Below are 22424 nucleotides of genomic sequence, written 5' to 3' on the forward strand. Positions count from 1 at the left end.
TCGCTGTTATCCTCTGCATCAATTGTGGTACATTTTCAATTAAAAAGCGGTTTACATCTGTGCAATTATAAAGTGCTGCATAATATGATGCTGTCATTCCTGAATCATTTTTGGAATTGATTTTGACTCCATTTTCAAGTTAAAACTTCACCAATTCAACATTGTTGAGTTGTGCAGCAAGGCAAATCATAGGACTGTATCTGATAGCATTCTCAAGAACTTCATCAACTTCTGTGAATATCTTGATGTAAAGGCTTGTAAAGTTAAACTCACAAAATATTTTGGATTGTTGTTGTTTTCAAAAATTTTAAAAATAAGTACAAAGTTTCTGCTCTAAATGCAGTCTACAATATTAATTGGGATACTTTTTGCAAAAAAGAATACCAAATCATTGTTGTGTGCACAAAGTGTATTTTGTACACAATCTTCTGTGAAGCCATTTTTTTGCATAACATTTCTTAAGAAGTTCTAAATTATTTCCAATGTACGCTAATTCAAAACACTTCTGTGTAATTTCGAGGTGTAATTCATCAACACAAACATTGAAACACTTTACTGCACTATAGTAACAACATCAAAAGTTTGTGTGCCTATATGGCAACAGAGAGAAAAATGTATAAATATGATGACAGTCTATAAAAAACAATTTTAGAACAATCGTAATATATATTGCATGTTGAAATATCAAATACAACGCGAAATATCCCGCTTACAATATAAGTTTTATAAGTTAACTGTAATTAAGTCAGTAAAGGATTCTAATTAAATCCATGAAAACATCTTTTACAAATGCAGATTGGTCTATATCAAGAAGGAAATGCTTGATTGCTCTTGAAAATTTTTTAGATTCTTCATCATTTGTCACAAAAGGAGAAGTAAACAATCTGCCTCTAAAAAGCTCACCATTAATACAAGTTGAGCTTAGCTGAAGATTCCCTGGAGGGTTTGGACCATTTGTAACTGAAAATGTGATCATTGCATCTTTTATGTCGCCGCCTGTTCTAATAATGCCAACATTGGACATAGAAATAGTTGCATAGTTTGGAAACACGTAAGTGTTATCTCTGACATGTTTAATTACATTTAATAATTCGCCATTATTGATTTTATTTATTAAATCTGTCTTGAAGCGCTTCTGAAGTTCACTAACGGTCATTTTATTGAAATCTGTATTTATATCTGTATGAGCATCTGAGACAACGAGGCCATCAATGTTAAGATGCCTCCAGTCGGGTTTTTTGAGGAGTCTTCGCGCATCAACAGCTGTATGGCAAGCCATTGTACCTAAATATCCATTGTGTGCTGATGTAACAAGGGATGTCGCAGCTAATAATTTTTCAGTAAAGCCGGATTGGTGGTTTTTGATAGGAAATTAAATTAAAATGAATTGTGCTCGTTTTTGAGATTGAGGAATTTTATAATTTCTGACTGGAGTTGTATGCGTTGAGATCGGACCATCAACTTTCTGAAATTCTGTGGATAAAGCATCAATAATTGATTCGTGTATCCTATAATTAAAGGTTTCGTTTTGCTAAAATTGTCACTTTTATAGCATATTTGTTTTTGGATGTTTTGCGAAACCAAAAAAAAACTATGATATACAATGTGTGTGTAAAGAAAATACTTTATTTACTAGTTAAAAAATCATTTGGTATTGATCAAGTTATTTCTTCTGGATAAGATATTATATGGATAATTGGATAGAAAATACAATTATATAATCTTGTACCTGGTTTAATTAAGCTAATTGTCATCAGAAACTTGTAATTTTTATGAATTTCAGATTTCTTTTCATTACTGCTTTTCTTAATAGGTCAAGTTCTTATTTACGTTATAAAGTATGATATTTACAAATATCAAGTTATCATGTTTTTTGAGAAATTATGAGAAACAAACAAAAATGAAAAAGATAGGAATAGCAATGAATAGTGATGTGGTATAGAAAATGTAAGAGATATGAATGCAAAGCAATCAGTATTTAGGATATTGACCATAGATTTCGAAAAAAAAAATGCTGCATATTGAGCGAAAACTATGATTATATTATAAGGCTGACATTTAAAGCATAATGAAACTATTCCCTTTTCATTTTAATCGAATAAGATAGTAAAGATTTTTGAATTAGCTAGAAACTGATGAGATGTTTTCACAAATCAGATTTTTAATCTCTATGATGCATAATTCACTCAATATCTCAATTTTGATATTGCGAGATATTTTTGCTATCGGTTTCGCAATTTTGACACAATAGCAAGAGGGTTCTATAAGCATTATTATCAACGTAGAATCTGAATATCATATCAGAAAATGTCGCAAATCTGACATTTACCCGACCAAATAGCAAAAATAATTGAATACTTTTCGCAAAAACTTTAAAAATCGATAAAAATATGAAATATAGATATTAAAGAGACTTTTTATATAATATTCATAAAGATTTTCCAAAAATATGATACCGCAAAATTAAAAAAGTGACGTCTTGAGTGGAGTCAAAGGTCGAAATTGCTAGCTAAATGTTTTTTTAGCGAAATTGCGTATTGTACGTTTTTTCGCAAAACGAAACCCTTACTATAATATGGATCTTTCGGAGTTTTCCTGCCGCATAAATGGTCTAATAACATTTTTAAATAGCCTCCATCTGCAGAGGTGTGGTTACTATTCAAAATAACTGTGTCATTATTATAACAGATGCATCCTAATCTCTGTTCCGAAAGAATTGTATAATGATCTGATGCATACATGTGCGCAAATTCTAAATGAGCCATGGCTCATTCGTATATTCATACTGTTTTCCATCAAATGTAGTCCTGCAACAAATTGCTTTTTTCGAAATTTCATCAACAACTTCTGAAACTTTTGAAGGTTTAACTTTGACTGATAGTTGAACATAGTACCCTACCATCTATTGCATAACTTCAAAATTATTTGCAATAATTTTATTAGGTCCTATCATAATTTAAAGAAAATTAAGTAAAATGAAATGATATGATATGATGATCTTTGAATTGCATACTTCATATGACTATGCCAACCTCAGTGAATATCTATAACAAAGATTTTACCAAATTCTAAAGAGAAAAAACATGTATTAACTTATGGAAAGAGGCATACCAGAAAAAAATTTCCTCTATCATGATCTCTCCTCTGGCTAATGTAAATGTTGTGAATTTCTTTTGATGGACATCGTACCATCATTACTATGAAAACAATTTAACATTAATCGAAATCCTCCTTGTAATATTAGGATTTAAACTCAGTTTCAGGCAGATTTTGGTTTTAAATTTCAGGAATTAGAATCAAATTATTTCATACAAATAATATCTTTGATTCAATGAAGGTATGTATTAAGTTCAAACTATAAATAATATTTTTTTGTTTAAAGTCCTAACTTTTATAATTGTAAACATAAAAATTATAAAAGTAGACCGCCGATCTTGAAATTATCATTAATATAGCCAATAATGCTGATATTGAGCTGCCGCAAGAGCTTTGTTGTTTGAAAATAAAGTTCTTGCATTATAATAGTATACCTTTAACAATTTTGATCCATCAATCGTTTTGATTTCATAACCGTCATTATTAATCAAATTCTATCTTCTGACATGATAGTGAAATTAAATTTTGACACTTTTACATTTTTGAATTCAAAAAATCTATCCATACTATCTTCCATCTTAACCACATCGAAAAATTATTAACAGATTTGAAGTGTCAGTACCTTTAAAAAAATAAAACTAAAAGTATGTGTCAGAAAAAAAGTAACCCTTGGAAAAAAATGGTTCAAATGGATTTTATTGTTTTTGTGTTCATTTAAAATTTTAGATTCTAATTTGAACCCATCAACACCATATAACAAGTATACCAATATAACTCATATTCACTATAAAATTTTATATTGCCTGATTAAAATTTAAGGGTGCACTTACCACTTTCTGACACTCTCTCAAAAAGAGATATACGGGTGTGAAGAGGCATAGAAAATAAAACCTTAAACAAGAAAATATTATTTCGTTTAACCTTAAATTTTTCTTTTTCTTTTGCCTTATTTTCATATGTTTTTGTCTTTATTTCATCTGGAAATTCAAGTTTTTGTTTTGCTAAGCATAAACCTGAAGATAAATGATGATTTTCTGGATACATTGAACTTACTTTCTTTATTATTCTGACATCTCCAAGTGTACCAGGTTTTGATATATCAAAATAACATCCTTCAACTTGAAATTGTTTGTATGTAAAGAAATACACTTCTCTGATTATATTTTTATTAAAACTGCAATTATTGATATAGAAATTATAATAACTGTAAATAAAGCAATTGCATCGATTTTCGAAGTAATTACAAAAAAGAATTTTAAATTCATTTAATGGACTTGATCCGTAATGATATATTTCATAGTACTCAGCTGTAGTTGTGTTGTTTGAAAATGTTGAAAATGTTACGTTTGAGTCAGAACTAAAACCATAAATAATGTAGACACTTTGTCGATAAAGCTTCGAATTTGAAATATTGATAGATTTCATATTTGTTTCACCATACTGTAAATAAATATTACTGTTATATTTTGGAAGTGCTTCTCCGCTTAAAGTAATTGTGGAGTCAAGGAGATGATTCTTAAATTGAGAACTGCTTGAAACTAAAACATAACAATAAGCGCCTTCTCTAATTGTGTTAGAGCCAAAACTGCAGATTCGGTCTTGAACACACTCACCTTTAAAATTTATGTATAAAGAGCCACCTTCTTCGCTCTTGTGCATGCATTTGTCAAATGTGCTTATGTCAATGAGGAATTTTAGGTTGTTGTTTGTTTCGTCTGTGATACGAACTGCACCTGTCTCATTAAGGTGAATAAAGAGACAACGAGAAATGTAATAGCAGCTTGGCGAGTTATAATCGAGTTTTTCGCGCTTCCTTTCGAACGATGTATGTTCAATTGAGGAGTTGAAGAAATCTGTCCACTCCTTGTGAGTAAAAAATCGAAATATATGAAATTGGTAAATATAATAATTGTTAACATCATCATTTCGATCATTATTTACTTGAATCTAAAAAACTAATGGAACTTCAGGAGGTGGCAATATTTCGAAAGAAAAATATATCAGTCTCAAATCAAATAAAAAAAAAGTCAACTTTGATTTTATCAGACTTTTGAATTGATTCAATATTTTACAAAAATATTTGAATATGAAAATTTTAGATCAAAAGTAATCAAGCAATATATAATAATAAGTAAAATTAGGCTAATAATATTTTTGAAAGAATTTTTTTTCCGAACTGATATTTACTTCTTCAATATATCGATAATGATTGGACTTAATGAGACTCAAAAAGTGTAAGAAAATCGCGAACAACTGTCAACCACACTTCCTTAAAATTAGCATAAGAGTTAAGAAATTTTGTAATGTCAAATTTCATAGGGAATTTTTGCTGTCTCATTATATATCAATTCTTCTTTGAAACAGTAAGTTATAGCCTTGCATTCATATATTGGTCATTTAACTTTAAAATATAATAGAGAGTGTGAATATGTTTAGAATAAGCCTAGTGGTCTGCCATCATTTAAGATAGCAAGAGCATAAGCCATGTAATAGCGATAGTGGCTTATCTTAATGCATGTAATTACACGGCATTCTTGAACGGATTTTTTATCAAGAAGGCCAACTTCGATAAGTTGTTTAAGGAATGACGCGCTTTTGTTTTGGATTTCAACACCACAATTGAGTCTAAAGCAATTGTAGAAAATATGAGTTTCAATATATTTAACACTATTAGGAATGTTGATATGACTTAATGATGTGCAATTAGCAAATGCATATTTACATATTTTTTCAACTGAATTATCTGGAATCAAAATATTAACTAAGTTTCGACAGCAATAGAAAGCAGCACCTGAAATCTCTCTCAGTGTTGTTGGAACATAGAAGTACTGGCATTCACATGCTGGTGGAAACCAGATCAATGATGTCTTGCTTTTGTTAAACAATGCAAAATTTTCTACTTCAAAATATTCACTTCCGTTGCATTCGAATCTTTTCAGTGATAAACAGCCTTCAAATAGGAAATTACCAAGTTTTTGAAGAGAACAGTTTTCTGGAATAATAAAATTCTCAAGTCGTTTGCAGTTCCTAAATGCGTACTCAGTAATAGAAATTGTTTGTTTTGGAACAACAAATGAAGAAATATTAGTGTTCTCAAATGCATTTTCATTGATTTCTTGAATTGTTTCTGGTAAGTTAATGTCAGTAAGATATGTCGCTCCTTGAAATACATTCGCAACAAGAACTTTAAGTGAAGAAGGACCTAAAAAGTTTATTTTTGTTAATTTAGAACCCGAAAATGCATTACTTCCGATACTTTTTATTGAACTAGGAATTTCTATTTCTGTAAATCCACAATAACTGAAAACATAACTATGTATATTTGTCAAATTTGTATTGAATATTATTGTTTTTAAATTAATACAACTTGAAAAAGCTCCTGGTCTTAATATCAAATGTCCATTTCCATCGAAAACTACGGATTCAAGTGATGTACATCCTTCAAAAGCACCATTACCAATGTTTTCAAGAGCTTTGAAATGTAAATTTTTAATTGAAGAACAAAATCGAAATGCATTAACATCAATCAGTCTTATCGATTCAGGGAAGTTTATGTTAACAAGGTTTTTACAATTTAGAAATGCCGAGTCACTTATTGTGCTCAATGTAGAATTTGGAGAAAAATTAATGGTCTTGAGTTCTGAAAATTGTTCAAAAACATTATTTTTTATGATTTCAACACTATCTGGGATATCGTATTGTTCTAGCTGGCTGAAGCACATGATAATAGATTGTTTATTAGCACCGTAAAGCAATGACTGATTATCAGCTGAAAAATTTGATCCTTCTGCAATTTCAATTGAAATATTTCTTGGAAAACATGCCCCGCCAAGGAACTCAATTATTTTAGGAAGAAATATATACTTGAGGTTATTACATAATATGAATGCTTGAGATTCAATACGAATAATTCCTTCAGAAAGTGAGATATTTGAAATATTTGAGTTTTCAAAACAATTTGTGGGGATAATTTTAACACCATCTCCAATGGATACTGATGTGAGATTGAGACAGTCCTTGAATGCTCTGCCTCCAATTGAAATTACTGAATTTGGAATAATTATTGAATTTAATTTTGAACTACTAAAGGCATTACCATTAATCCTTTTGAGATTTGGATTAATATTTATGTGTTCTATCGACGTACATGAAAAAGCAAATTCATCAATGGTTTCAAGATTATCTGAACATGTAAACTCCGTTCCGTGATTTTTTGGATAGACAATTAGTGTCTTTTGATCTTTAGTGTATAGTATTCCATCAACAACTGCATAGTATTCATTGAAAATGTCACATTCTATTGAAATTAAAGTTGGAATATTGATAATAGCGGTTCCTTCAATATATAAAACATTTCGTGGAATATAAAAAGTTGATAATTGAGTAGAGGCTAATGCTTTTTTTTGAATTTTTGTTAATTGTAAATTGTCTTCGAATGTTATTGTTTGTAGCATTGCACAATTATCAAAACAATAACCTGATAGCTCTGTTATGCCATGAGGAATATTTATAGAAGCTATATTGCAACCTTGAAAAGCTGAATTTCCAATTACTTCTAAATTTTTGGGAAGGATGACTGTTGATAGAGATTGGCAATAAAAAATGCATTTCCGTCTATTGTAGTGAGACATTCGCAGTTTGTGAAATTAATTGATGTTAATTTTGAACATTTTTGAAATGACCATACACCAATGGTTTTAAGTTTAGATTGTGGAGGAAATTCGATAGATTCAAGAGTATCCCGACTACCTGCAAATGCATAAATTCCTGTGTTTTCATTGCCGTAGATTGTTTCGCATTCAGGCTTAAGTACAACATGGACACAACCATCGGTAGAATATAGAACCCGATTGTTGTCAAGATAATTTTCACCAAAAACGATTTGTTAATGATTCCGTTGTCAAAAATTTTTATCCGCCTAATCTCAAATTTCAGAAAATACGATTAAAAATTTTTGAGAAGTATGCAATATCAAATGACTACAGTAATAATGTAATAAACAGAAATTCATCAAAAGTGACAGCTCTCAATTTTTTGACATTTTTAAATTCTAAATTGAATGAGAAAAATGAAATAATACTAAGCATAATACAATATTCTAGATTTAATTATAATTAGGAAAAAGTTAGTTTTGAGAGTACTTTTCATAGGCATATAGAATGAAATCTTCTGAAAAATAATATCACATAAACTCATATTATTTTCTAATATCTAACTATTTTATATAAAAATCAAATTCAATGATCTTAAAAGCGAAGGATAAACCTCAAAATTTACGAATATAATGAGTGGGAATAATGCTTATCTATCATAAAACCATATGAAATATCAATTTTTGCTTTACGTCTAATTTTTGACGACAATTAGCAAAAAATGTTAAATGTTAACACTCAGTCCATTTGAATATGAAAATAAAATTGACTTTGATTAAATGTTTTTATTTATCATGCAATTCTTCTTGCGACCAAAGATTTGAATAAAATTTCAAAAAATAAGATAGCTTAAAAATAACATACGGTAGTGTTTACTAAATAGATGAATAGTATATAAATTCTATTAAAATGGATTTGATCCAAAAAAATATATAAAATTTGATCATAAATAAAATCGTTTAAATTACTTCTTCATTTAAATTATAACAATTATTTTTGGTTTTATATTTTTTTGGATCAAATCCATTTTAATAGAATTTATATACTATTCATCTATTAGTAAACACTACCGTATATTATTTTTTAAGTTATCTTATTTTTTGAAATTTTATTCAAATCTTTGGTCGCAAGAAGAATTGCATGATAAATAAAAACATTTAATCAAAGTCAATTTTATTTTTCATATTCAAATGGACTGAGTGTTAACATTTAACATTTTTTGCTAATTGTCGTCAAAAATTAGGCGTAAAGCAAAAATTGATATTTCATATGGTTTTATGATAGATAAGCATTATATTCCCACTCATTATATTCGTAAATTTTGAGGTTTATCCTTCGCTTTTAAGATCATTGAATTTGATTTTTATATAAAATAGTTATATATTAGAAAATAATATGAGTTTATGTGATATTATTTTTCAGAAGATTTTGTGTTCTTCTTCAAAATTTTATTTTTTTATTAAAAAGAATCTTTACAAAATATACATTTACTTTAATTAATATTTAAAAACGTGCTCTATCAAAAGTTCCAAAAATTCAATATTTTAGCTTTTCTGAGGTGTCAGTTTTGATGAATTTCTGTTTACAACAATAACTTCAATATGTTGGAATAATAAAAATATCGACCGCCGTTCAAAATGAAAGAAGAGAAAAATTTAAAATGTTTATTTAGAAACAATACAACCAAGAAAAACTAAGATAAATTTATTACTTCGTTTATAGTTAACTTGTGTTTCTTCTTTTTCTTCTGTTTTTGTCCTTTTTTCTTCTGGAAATTCAAGTTTTAGTTTTGCATAGCATAAACCTGAAGGCAAATGATGATTTCCTGGATATATTGAACTTACTTTCTCTGTTATTATGACATCTCCAATTTTAGCAGGATTTGAAAAGTTAAAATAGCACCCTTTAACTTGAATTTGAATGAATGCATTGATATACCAAGTTTTGTAGGTATTTTTATTAAAACTGCAATTATTGATATAGAGAGTAATAGTAATGCCGATAAAGCTATCACATTTATTTTCGAAGAAATTACATAAAAAAATTTTATGATTGAATAAATCAGATATTGCGTTATGCCATACTTGACAGTAGCCATCTTTTGTACTTGTGTTGTTTGACAATGTTGAATTACTATTAATGGCGTAGATTCTAGGGTAATAAAATTTCGAATGTGAAATATATTGATTGACCTTATATATATTTCACCTTTACTCATATCGATATTATTGTTATCTTTTGGATTTTCTTCACCACTTGAAACAAAGAATATTGGAATACAATTTTGATTGATGGGTAAATTATTGCAAATATTTATGATAGCTATAATATTACAGTCACGAAGTGACCAAAATTTTGCTTATAAAGATTTTTTGAGATATGAATTATTCAAAAATAGTAATTCGGATTACAACCTTAAATTGTTTGATGTAATCATATTAAAAAAGTCCCTTCACTAGTTGGCATTAGTATCTGATGCGCAAGATGTTAAATACACACCCGATTATCATATTTTAATAGACACTCCAGTTGAAAAAGTTTCCATTATACTTGATCCACGAGTCCAAATCATCCAAGGAAATGATGAAAGTTCATATAGCTTTTTAAAATGTGCATCAACTCTTGAAAGCTTTACAGTTCAAGATGGTTCAAATCTCATTCAAATCCAAAAATATGCATTTTATAATTGTACATCATTAAAAGGTATTGATCTTTCTAAATGTACTAAGCTAACAACTATAGGTGAGTATGCATTCTCAAATTGTGTATCAGCCGCCAATTTAATTTTACCAAACTCACTAGTTTATCTAGGTACAAATTCATTTTCTTATATGCAATCTATTCAATCGATTTCTATCCCTCCTTTAGTTATAGAATTTCCTACTCAACTCTTTTTCCAGTGTACAAAATTACAATCAATTAATATACCAATGAATTCACAGCTCAGATTATATGGATGGCATTCACTTAGTAATACTTTAATAAATACTTTATTTATTCCACAAAAATTGAAAATACTTGCTCAAGGTTGTATTGAAAATACAATTCTAGAAACATTTACAATTCATCCAGAAAACATAGATTTTAGGATAGAAAACAGAATAGTTATCTCAAAAGATAATGTTACCATCTTATATCCTACAAAATTAACAGGAAATGTTAATATTCCTTTTGGAGTTATAGGAATTGGAGGTTCTTCATTTAGTATATGCAAATTTACATCTATAAATATTCCTAATACTGTACGAACAATAGGATCGTATGCCTTCATTGGTACTTCATTAATTGAAGTAGTTATTCCTGATTCAGTAACTTTTATTGATAAAAATGCATTTTGTACACCATATCTTAAGAAAGTTACATTATCAAAGAATTTAACTGTCCTAACTGAGTTATGCTTCAAAAATACGCAAATAACTGAAATACAAATCCCACCAAGTGTGAAACAAATTAATGATATGTGTTTTTTAGGATGCAAGATAACAGTTGTTTACTTACCTGATAGCGTTAAGATGCTGAATGGAAAATTTTTTAATGATAATGTCGAAATCAAATTTGGAAATAATTCAAATTTGTATGTCAACCAGGATTTCCTCATTCTTAATAAACAGAACACAACAGTTATTCAGCATATAGGGCCAAATTCAAATATTACAATATCGATTCCATCAACAGTTACCACAATCGGAAAAAACGCCTTCAGAGATAAAACTAAGCTAATTGAGATATCATTCCAACCAGATTCTCAGCTCGAAATAATTAATGGGTCTGCATTCTATAATTGCATATCTATGGTTTTTACAAGATTACCACAAACAGTTAAAACAATTGAAATATCTGCATTTTATCAATGTTATAAGCTCCAATCAATAAGTTTCCCTATTCTTACTTCAATCGGTAAATATGCATTTCAAAATTGCATTGGGCTTACATCAGCAGACATTCAACTTTCGAGCGTTGTCACGCTTGATCATTATGCATTTATGGGATGCAAATTATTGCCATCATTTAACTTGCCGAGAAATATCGAATATCTTGGGATTAGTGTTTTCCAAGACTGTATCAAACTGAACAAAGTACAATTCCGATCAACATTAATTTCCATCAAAGAATCCTGCTTCCAAAATTGTGCACTTGACAACGTTGATTTATCTCAATGCACAAATCTTTATGATATTTCAAACAGATGTTTTTACAACAACACTAATCTCCACAGTATAGCATTTCCTCCTTCGATAAGATCTTTTGGAATTTCATCACTTTCAATGACAGCAATCACATCTTTCAATGCAACATCAACAGTTTGCACTATATCTACAAAAACGTTTGATGGATGCCCATTACTTACTGAGTTTATCATTGATCAAGATTCTGTTCTTACTCCATCCGGACTTGGTGTAGATGTTTTCAGGAATTGCCCCAAGTTGCGAAATATTATATGTCTTAGTCAATACTTTCATGTAATCACAAGTGCATTATTCACTCCTGATGACGCAATCCTTATTATTTTCCCACCAGCATCGCGTGTTTCTTCATTTGGTCTTCCAGGAACAGTGAAAACTATTGGCGAAGGTGCATTCTCATTCTGCACTAATCTTCAGTCTGTTTTCATTCCATCTGACAGCCTAACAAGTGTTTCCGCTCGTGCATTTGAAGGATGCACATCACTCACTTGGATCAACATTCCTATATGCGTTCAAAATATTGGCATCAATGCATTCAAGGATTGCTCAAATCTTCTTTGTGGAGTCAAACTTGAAAACATTACAAAAGCATATATCAATCAGATCGTTACGAACAGTGGACTCACCAAGCAAGCATTGAACTCTTGTCGGGTTCAATCCTGTGTTCGTGACCTACCAAAGACTTCTCTCTCATATTCAACATTTGTTGTTATTATTGTAATGTAATAAAAATATTTCTTTTTGATTTTGTGTAATAATTTTATAATTAAATCTGTAAGAATATTGAAAAGGAAGAATCATTTTACAAGATTGATTCTGGGATATCAAATGTCAGAACGAATATTTTGTAATATCTAATATAATCCTAATGAATTGTATAATTTTACAAAATATTTCCATTTAAAGATTAGATATGAGTTTCAGCTTGCTTCAATAGCTAGGTCGATGAAATTACATTTCATTTTTAATAAAAACAGCTAAAGAAAAAATGTTATACGAAAATCTTTAATGATAATGGACAATGGTTCTATTTACATGAAATGAATATTAAATTGAAAATGTGTGCACCAAATGGATAGAGCCTAGTTGGCAGATTATTTGTGAATCAACAGATGTTATGAATAAATTTACTGCATTTATTAAAGAAGAAACTATAGCATTTGTTGAAAATAAAAGATCTATATTAATATTTTGAAAATTTAAAGAAATGATGTTAACTGATAATTTCTTCTATTATTCCAAACTCCGATCTGAAAAAGTCTAAGGAGTGCTTTTTCTATTCATTGCATCTTAATCTCAAGTTGAATATGCTAAGATCATCAACTAAATTCAATGGAATAACTCAAAATATAATACTTTTATGATGAAAAACTGAGAGGGATCTATTTAGTGATGCTATTCTCACCTTCTAGAACACGATATTCATCGAGTTATGATACCTGTAAATTGCAACATATTTATTGAAAGTCAAAGAATCATCTCTATTTGGGTATAATTCTTCTTCTAAAATATAAAACATTTTGGAAATTGCAACATATTTATTGAAAGTCAAAGAATCATCTCTATTTGGGTATAATTCTTCTTCTAAAATATAAAACATTTTGGAAATTGCAACATATTTATTGAAAGTCAAAGAATCATCTCTATTTGGGTATAATTCTTCTTCTAAAATATAAAACATTTTGGAAATTGCAATATATTTATTGAAAGTCAAAGAATCATCTCTGTTTGGGTATAATTCTTCTTCTAAAATATACAAGACAATGTTTAACTAAATAATCTTAATAAATTTATACATCATGTCCAGTACAATACATCATCAACATCAACTATTTTTCAAATATACAACATTTTTGGAAATTTCGAAATGCTTATTGAAAGTCAATAATAATAATAAAAAATTAAATTGTTTAACAAATATACAAAATAATTGTTATTTCTTGATGATCATAGAGTTCCTCTTGCTCATGAATGCGCCCTTTCTAGTAGGTGTAACTTTAGAAACAATGACGTTGATCTTAGGCTTCCTTGCCGCTGGAGTTCCTTGTGCTGGTTGGTCGACAGGAGTTGTCAAAAGTTCTGTCAAAACCTCCATGATAGGACGAGATGGATCCATCTTCTTTCTCTCCTTGATGGCCGCTGCAGATGGTTTCCATGCGGATGAGTTGCTTGCGACAGGATTGATCTGGAAAACTTCAAGATTTCCTTCATCCTCGCTGTCTTCGTTTTCATCGGAAAACTCCATTCCGTCGTTGTCTTCTTCTTCCTCTTCTTCTTCGAAGATTTCTTCAACAGTTTCATCTTGAGCTCCTGGTCCTGCTGTCATCATCGCTGCAACATCTTCGTTTGATGGTTTAACTGATGACGAAATGATCTTCTTTTCGACAATTGACTGGACATGTCTCTGTGCTCTGATGTTTGATGTCTTCGTGAGCTGTACAATCTCTTCAAAGTCCATGTCATCGCCTGTAAACAAGCTCTGTTGAGGAATTAATGATTGGCGATGCTTCTTAGGAACCATTGATACTGCATGACGGGCTGTCATGATGTTTGCGCGGTTCGCCCATGTACTACCAAGAGAAATCTTGTAGAGGATGTTTGTAGGTGTCTTCATTCGCTTCTCGATGCCGCCATAAAGATAAATATAATTATTATCATAGGTATAAGCGGCTTTTCTTAAGCTATGAGGGACATTTCCGACATCTAAGACCTTGTGGCATTCGAATGTCTCGCTATCGATAGTATATGTCGGTAATGTTTCTTCAATCGAAGAATTACGACCTCCGATAATAAGAATTGAGGTTCCTATTACGGCCATTGCGTGACAAGCGCGAGGAGGAAGAGGTTCTCCGCCGATAGCGACCTGTTGCCAGACCATTGCGTTCATATCCAACATCCACATGTCGCTAAGGAACTCTTTCTTTGACGCCTTGCCACCATGAAGGAAGAGGTGATCGCCGATGATGACAACGGCATGGCGGTAACGAGCAGATGGTCGACCACCTGGCGGATTTATGGAAGTAAGGGAGTTTTTGACCGGATCGAACATGATAAGGTCATCAAGAATATTTCCGGATGGAGTTCTGCCTCCGAAAATGTAGAAGTTTTGACCATTCGATGTTGTCGTATGTCCGTAACGGGCTGTAAACGATTCTGCGCCATTGAGAAGTAATTGGGACCATGTCTGCTGTAGGAAATTGTAGGAAAGGAACTTCTTAAACTCCATCATTTTATTCTTTCCGCCAATAATGTAAAGTTTGCCTTCATCGATATTAACAGTATGTCCGTAACGGCCATTAGCGATCGAAGTAATCTCTACGCAGTTCAAATCGTTCAATCTGATGGCTGTAAGCATAGATGTTGGATTTCTTTCGTCATTTCTCTGGCCACCGAAGAAAATGAACGTAGTATCGTACAATACGCATGACGTATTGCAGGTAGGAGGGAACTCTATTGATGTCTGGAGAACTTCCCAGTTTATTGTATAGCCATGGCCGAGTTTTAGTAAGTATTTGTCCTTGCTGGACTCGATCGTCGCGAAGAACTCTGTAAATCTGTCGGGGTTGTCGAACTGGATAATGATGAATTTAACTCCATTTGGAGTATCATCGTGTAGTTTGAAAGTTTGCTCATTAATGTATGAAAAGTGGAAGTTGTATATATCGCTCTCGTAAATGATAGTGTAGTTCTTGTTGTTGTTTCGGATTAATAAAATAATATCATTAAACACGTAAAAAGTGCCCGAAGAGCTATTTTTGTCGGAAATTGTGACGTTCCAGCAGTTTATGAGGTTCCTGTCTGGCTTGAGAATGACGTATTTGTTTGTTAAGTTGCTTTGGACCGAAATTAACTTTAATTCACGATTTGCCTTCTTTGTAGCAACATCTACATGCTTTGAGAGATCGTCAATCATCTGCTTAGCCAATGCGCTGCGAATTGAGTCCGGATGGAAAGGAGGAGAATATTTATTCAATTCCTTGACGAAAAGCATGTATCTAGGGATTCTTTGGACTATAGAAATCATAAATGATAAGAATTCTGTACCGTTTTGTTCTTCTGCCAATTGTTTGATTAATTTAAGAATTCTCGCATCTTTTGCCTTTTTGTTCATCAAATCTGTAATTTCTTGTTGGTAAGCGATAGCGTGTGTAGCGACTTTGAAGTCTTCTATGTGGCGCATGATAATTGGCAAAACAGATAAACTATAATCGATTTTATAAGAAGCCATGTCATCGTAGAACGCCTGTTGAGCTTTAACGATCGCGGGTATATCATCGAAGAGGGTTTTTATTTCGGCTTGTGTAAAGAAAGCTGATCTGAGGAATTTTGGCTTCCAAAAGTCGAGAATTATATTTAAGTAATTAATATATTTCTTTTCTGTCTCGAACAGTTCGTAAGTGACACTGTTACGCTTAATCACACGTTCTTCGCCGCTTTGTGTAAACTCGAAATTATAAGTCAGGCCATTCGTTTTAGCTAAATTCGGCAGTTCCTGAATGGTGGTACTGGCACTAACATCTTGACCGTTTGACTGAAGGCTGATAAATTTATGTTCAATCGTAACGAATTTTGTAACCTCTTCTAGGAACTGAGTAACTGTTCCATTATTGAATAGTTCTTCGGTAATGGGAACATATATTTTTGGAAGGGTTAGCTCATGCTTTGATTTTGGATGAATTGCAATCGATATTTTTGGATTTTCTTCGTTTTGCCCGATAAGAAATGTTTCGGGGATGTCATACTTTCCTATATTATTCTGGACTAATTCGTTAATCCAATCCCCGATAACAGCATTATTGTCAAGCCTCTCTGAATAATTTTTGAATCTTGCACATATAAATTTGCTTTCAGAGAAAAATCCAGAACGAACTGTCTCAACTGTTTGACCTACGAACATCGCAATATCAAAAGTCTTGTTGACATCGTTAGGATTAATCAGACAAATCGAACTCATTAATGACGATTAAATTTGCTTCAATTTTCATAAAATAATGAATAGAAAATATAATTGATCAGTTCTGTAATGATTAGATAAAATATCCTAAAATATTATGATTTTCACAGTGATTTCTCTTTGATCTTTATGATTTCATAATAATTTCTTGATATAAACAATTATTTATAAATAAATCGATTTGGTTTCTAAAACTAAATAGTCCTGCAAATATCAAATTTTCAAAAATTTAAAATTTTTATGACTTTGATTGAATTTTTATATTTTTTCAAGATAATTTTTTGTAATCAGATTATTTTTTTGAGTTTTGACTTAATGTATTATTTTAATAAATCAGAATTACTTTCTAAATATCGCTAAAAATTTCTAAAATAATTGGAAAAGATTGATTTCAGATTTAAATATTGATGAGAATCGAACAAAAACCTCATAAATAGCATTTCATCCAAGAAATTAAGATTATAAAGCAATAATCTCAAATATTTATTTTGGATCTCTCGGATGGTCTGAGATTCAGAGGTCAAATTATAGCAACATCACAGCTACTAGAAAATAGTTTTAAATCAAGGGGTTTCGTTTTGCGAAAAAAACGTACAATACGCAATTTCGCTAAAAAAACATTTAGCTAGCAATTTCGACCTTTGACTCCACTCAAGACGTCACTTTTTTAATTTTGCGGTATCATATTTTTGGAAAATCTTTATGAATATTATATAAAAAGTCTCTTTAATATCTATATTTCATATTTTTATCGATTTTTAAAGTTTTTGCGAAAAGTATTCAATTATTTTTGCTATTTGGGAGTAGGTGACAAAAGTGCATACTCTTAAACAACCGTCGGATTTCCGGGTGAAATCGTGACACACTTTCGTCTTTCGTAGGCAGTGGTGGTTGTTACAAAAGGTAACTTCGAATGTAGCGTGAAATCTGCAAAAAAAATTCTGAAATTTGAATGGAGAACACAAAAATTGAATAGTTTACGTCAATAAAAAAGAGAAAAATGAAGCCAATGTGTCTCGAACCTAGGACTTAGAGCAGCAATCACAATGTTTATCACATTACACTACATGCATCTCTCACCTCAGTGAATGAGATCAACTATATGATAACTTTTTCCCCATTATATTCTTGTGGAAAAGTGACAAATAGCAACTTTGACCCTCTCTCTGCTATTTGGTCGGGTAAATGTCAGATTTGCGACATTTTCTGATATGATATTCAGATTCTACGTTGATAATAATGCATATAGAACCCTCTTGCTATTGTGTCAAAATTGCGAAACCGATAGCAAAAATATCTCGCAATATCAAAATTGAGATATTGAGTGAATTATGCATTATAGATATTAAAAATCTGATTTGTGAAAACATCTCATCAGTTTCTAGCTAATTCAAAAATCTTTACTATCTTATTCGATTAAAATGAAAAGGGAATAGTTTCATTATGCTTTAAATGACAGCCTTATAATATAATCATAGTTTTCGCTCAATATGCAGCATTTTTTTTTTCGAAATCTATGGTCAATATCCTAAATACTGATTGCTTTGCATTCATATCTCTTACATTTTCTATACCCACATCACTATTCATTGCTATTCCTATCTTTTTCATTTTTGTTTGTTTCTCATAATTTCTCAAAAAACATGATAACTTGATATTTGTAAATATCATACTTTATAACGTAAATAAGAACTTGACCTATTAAGAAAAGCAGTAATGAAAAGAAAATCTGAAATTCATAAAAATTACAAGTTTCTGATGACAATTAGCTTAATTAAACCAGGTACAAGATTATATAATTGTATTTTCTATCCAATTATCCATATAATATCTTATCCAGAAAAAATAACTTGATCAATACCAAATGATTTTTTAACTAGTAAATAAAGTATTTTCTTTACACACACATTGTATATCATAGTTTTTTTTTTTTTTGGTTTCGCAAAACATCCAAAAACAAATATGCTATAAAAGTGACAATTTTAGCAAAACGAAACCCTTATTTTAATCATGGAAAATATAACTATCTTCATTACATTTCGTTTCGAAATCAAACTTGATATGATCAGTAAATGGTATCACTCAACATTCACCCATTTCTTGCAATGACAATTACAACAAAAGAAATTGAAACGAAATAAATGCATTTCATATCAAAAGTGACAAAAATGAGTTCTTCAATCGAACAACTCCTTGCAAGTCTTCACAGAGGTGACCAATCAGAAGCTTTATTAGAGAAGGCTGCCGCAAACATTGCTGAGCTCTCTAAACACAATGAACTTTACGAACTTCCTTTCGGAGTTTTCCAAAAAATCATTGCAAAGACATCAATCATGCCAGTATTTACAATCAACAAGATCCTTACAGCTGCTTTAATGTCATACAAATCTCTTGCTTACTGTTTAATTCCTCTCATAAACTGTGGTCATATTGGACAACACCAAGCAATGATGGCTCTTGCATCCCTCAGCGATGCACCTTTACTCCATGAAATCTGTACACAGCAAGCCGCCCCACCACCACCAAAGCCTACCTCTCCTTCAAAAGATGAAGTTCGCCGTGCTCCTATTCTCAAGAACTCAGCCAATGTTCAGGAGATCGCTAAGCGTGCTGAACAGAAACTCAGTTTCATCCATTACTGCGAAGTTGGAAAGGTAGAAATCATCAAAGACTTGTTATCTAAGAATCCAGGTCTTATTAACGAACGTAATGACTACGGTGATTATCCAATCCACAAGGCTGTCTGGAATGACCACCCAGATGTTGTCAAAGTCCTTCTTGACTACAAATCAGATCCAAATGCTATGGATAACAATAAATCTACACCGCTTATCAAAGCATGCGCTAGAACTAGCTATAGTTGCGCTAAAATGTTGCTCGATGCCGGTGCAGATCCAGATCATATCTCAAAACTCGGATCTTCTGCACTTCTCATTGCCGTTAGCAAAGGAGCTACAAAGATCGTCAAGGAACTTCTCGATCACAATGCAAATCCTGACGTAATGGGTAAATATCAGGATACAGCACTTCACATCGCTGCTCAACATGGTTTTACTGACATTGCTCAGCTTCTTGTTGATGCTGGTGCAAACGTATTGTTAAAGAACAACCGTAATCAGCTTGCTGTTGATCTTGCCTCAAAACAGGCAATTAAAGACATGCTGCAAGAATAATAAGCTATGCCATAAGTAATTATCGAATATACGACATTTTACTTCCTGTAAATAATCTTCAAACAAAAAATTTCATTTCCATATTTTTATTTTTTAGAATTTTGGTGAAACGTGCTAACTTTTTGATCTAGACACAATCATTTGATATTGAAATCGTGAAAATTACCCATGAGTTGGCGTTTGAAATTTTATCCAAAAATTGACACTTTTCAGACGTTTTGTCAGGGGCGAGAAGTGACCCAAAAATGTCTGGATAGTGTTATTCTCAGGAATATGATTATTTTTTTGCTTTTAATGCCGAACAGCATTTGAATTAAAAATAATCGTTTGTCTGAGAATTGCTAATTTTGACACTTTACAAAATTTTGATAAAAATTTAAAGAAGCGGTCTTTTCTATTATAGATCAGAATGAATAGTGATTGAAATGATTATATCAATAATAAGTAGATTCATAGAATCCATATATTTCTCTCTATTTCTCACAAGGAGTGGGAAGATTTCTTCAACTCTTCAATCACTTATACACCGTACAAAAATGAAAGCAATAAGCTCGATAATATTTCACCAAACAGCTATTACGTCTCTCTTTGCTTGTTTATTTACCTTAATGAGACAGGTGCAGTTCGTATCACAGAAAATACAGATCAAAATCTTAAATTCCTCATTGATACAAGCGCATTTTACAAATGTATGCACGAGAGCGACAAAGGTGGCTCTTTATACTTAAGTTGTACTAAAGGTGAGTGTATTCAAGACCGAATCTGCAGTTTTAGCTCTAACACAGTCAACGAAGGCGCCTATTGTTATATTTCAGTTTCAAAAACATCTCCATTTAAGAATTATCTCCTTGATTCAACAATTACTTCAAGTGGTGATGAAAATCCAAAAGAAAACAGTAACATTGATTTAGAAAATGGTGAAATAAATATGAAATCAATCAATATTTCAAATTCAAAACTAGATCACGAAAGTTTCTACTTTATTTTTTGTAATTCTAACTCAAACGTAACACTTTCAACATTTTCAAACAACACAACTACAAATGAAACATATTGTCAAGCATTTCATGATGGATCAATTGGTCAAATTAAAATTCTTTTTTGTAATTACTACGAAAATGAAGGCAAATACTTTATTTTCAGTTCTATTACTCTCTATATCAATAATTGCAGTTTTAATAAAAATAACATCAAAGAATTATATATCCATACATTAAGTCAAATCCAAGTTAAAGGATGTTATTTTGACATTTCAGATCCTCCTATTGGTTTATATGTCACAATAACAGAGAAAGTAAGTTCAATGTATCCAGAAAATCATCATTTGTCTTCAGTTTTATGTTATTCAAAACTAAAACTTGAATTCCCAGAAGAAATAAAGACAAAAACAAAAGAAAAAGAAGAAATCCAAATTAACTATAAACGAAATAATAAATTTAATATCTTAGTTTGTTATATTCTTCTCATTCCTAAATAAACAACTAAAGGGTGCATATACGCCCCACTTACATACCCTTCAATTATATTGATGTTGATTTGGTGTTGAGATAGTGAACGTTGTCCAATATATTTGATGCTTGAACTTTTGAAATTTCGAAAATTTTATTTTTGACATTTTACAAAATTTTATATGGAATTTTTTTTTCCCATTTCGAAATTCTGGTATTGCAATTGTTTATCAAAATGAAGAATGATTGAAGTGATTATACCAATGATCAGTAGATTCATCAATTTCATATATTTCTCTCTATTTCTCACCAGGGGTGGGAAGATTTCTTCAACTCTACAATTGAATACACATTATACAGAAATGAAAGTCAAAGATTTCCATACAGTTCACCAAACAACTACTACGTTTCTCTTTGCCTGTTTATTCACCTTAATGAGACAGGCGCAATTCGTATCCGAGACGAAACAGACAAAAATATCAAATTCCTCATTGATACTAGCTCATTTGACAAATGAATGCACGAGAACGAAGAAGGTGGTTCTTTATACATATTTTGTTCTAATTGTGAGTGTATTCAAGACCGAATTTGCAGTTTTGGCTCTAACACAGTCAGACTTGGCGCATATTGTTATATCATAGTTTCAGATAGTTATCCGCTTAGAGTCCATCTACTTGAATCAACAATTACTTTAAGTGGAGAAGAAAATCCGGAACGTAACGATAATATTTATTTCCAAAATGGTGAAATAAATATGAAATCAATCAATGTTTCGCATTCAAAACTTAATTACGATAGTATCTACTGCGCTTTTTGTAGTTCTGACTCAAACGTAACATTTTCAACATTTTTAAATAACACAACTATAAATGAGAATTTCACTGAAGCAATTCATACAGGACGATCTAATTCATTTG

The 22424-nt window shown here is 30.9% G+C and overlaps 5 protein-coding genes across 5 annotated transcripts, besides 4 other annotated features; 2 read left to right on the forward strand and 3 right to left on the reverse strand.

Annotated features, from left to right (window-relative positions):
• Window positions 1-635: 635 nt before the first annotated feature.
• TVAGG3_0797760 (uncharacterized protein) lies at window positions 636-1530 on the reverse strand (the record flags this gene model as incomplete). The annotated part of the gene is made up of 1 exon (XM_001321195.2): window positions 746-1279. The coding sequence occupies one exon, from the start codon at window positions 1277-1279 to the stop codon at window positions 746-748; it is 534 nt and encodes a 177-aa protein (XP_001321230.1).
• Window positions 1531-3910: 2380 nt separating this feature from the next.
• Window positions 3911-3943: a mobile genetic element.
• A 1585-nt stretch (window positions 3944-5528) lies between these two features.
• TVAGG3_0797780 (regulation of response to stimulus) lies at window positions 5529-7727 on the reverse strand (the record flags this gene model as incomplete). Its single annotated transcript, XM_001321194.2, has 1 exon — window positions 5529-7727. The coding sequence occupies one exon, from the start codon at window positions 7725-7727 to the stop codon at window positions 5529-5531; it is 2199 nt and encodes a 732-aa protein (XP_001321229.1).
• A 362-nt stretch (window positions 7728-8089) lies between these two features.
• Window positions 8090-8126: a mobile genetic element.
• Window positions 8127-9300: 1174 nt separating this feature from the next.
• Window positions 9301-9338: a mobile genetic element.
• Window positions 9339-9715: 377 nt separating this feature from the next.
• Window positions 9716-12658, forward strand: TVAGG3_0797810 (ribonuclease inhibitor domain-containing protein; the record flags this gene model as incomplete). The annotated part of the gene is made up of 1 exon (XM_001321193.2): window positions 10580-12658. The coding sequence occupies one exon, from the start codon at window positions 10580-10582 to the stop codon at window positions 12656-12658; it is 2079 nt and encodes a 692-aa protein (XP_001321228.1).
• Window positions 12659-13318: 660 nt separating this feature from the next.
• Window positions 13319-16886, reverse strand: TVAGG3_0797820 (Rho guanyl-nucleotide exchange factor protein; the record flags this gene model as incomplete). The annotated part of the gene is made up of 1 exon (XM_001321192.1): window positions 13866-16886. One exon carries the CDS (start codon window positions 16884-16886, stop codon window positions 13866-13868), a length of 3021 nt encoding a protein of 1006 aa, XP_001321227.1.
• Window positions 16887-17687: 801 nt separating this feature from the next.
• Window positions 17688-17717: a mobile genetic element.
• A 1167-nt stretch (window positions 17718-18884) lies between these two features.
• On the forward strand, window positions 18885-20129 carry TVAGG3_0797840 (protein ubiquitination; the record flags this gene model as incomplete). The annotated part of the gene is made up of 1 exon (XM_001321191.1): window positions 19055-20059. One exon carries the CDS (start codon window positions 19055-19057, stop codon window positions 20057-20059), a length of 1005 nt encoding a protein of 334 aa, XP_001321226.1.
• Window positions 20130-22424: the final 2295 nt, after the last annotated feature.

Source organism: Trichomonas vaginalis, chromosome VI (genome assembly GCF_026262505.1).
Source record: "Trichomonas vaginalis G3 chromosome VI, whole genome shotgun sequence".
NCBI lineage: Eukaryota > Parabasalia > Trichomonadida > Trichomonadidae > Trichomonas > Trichomonas vaginalis.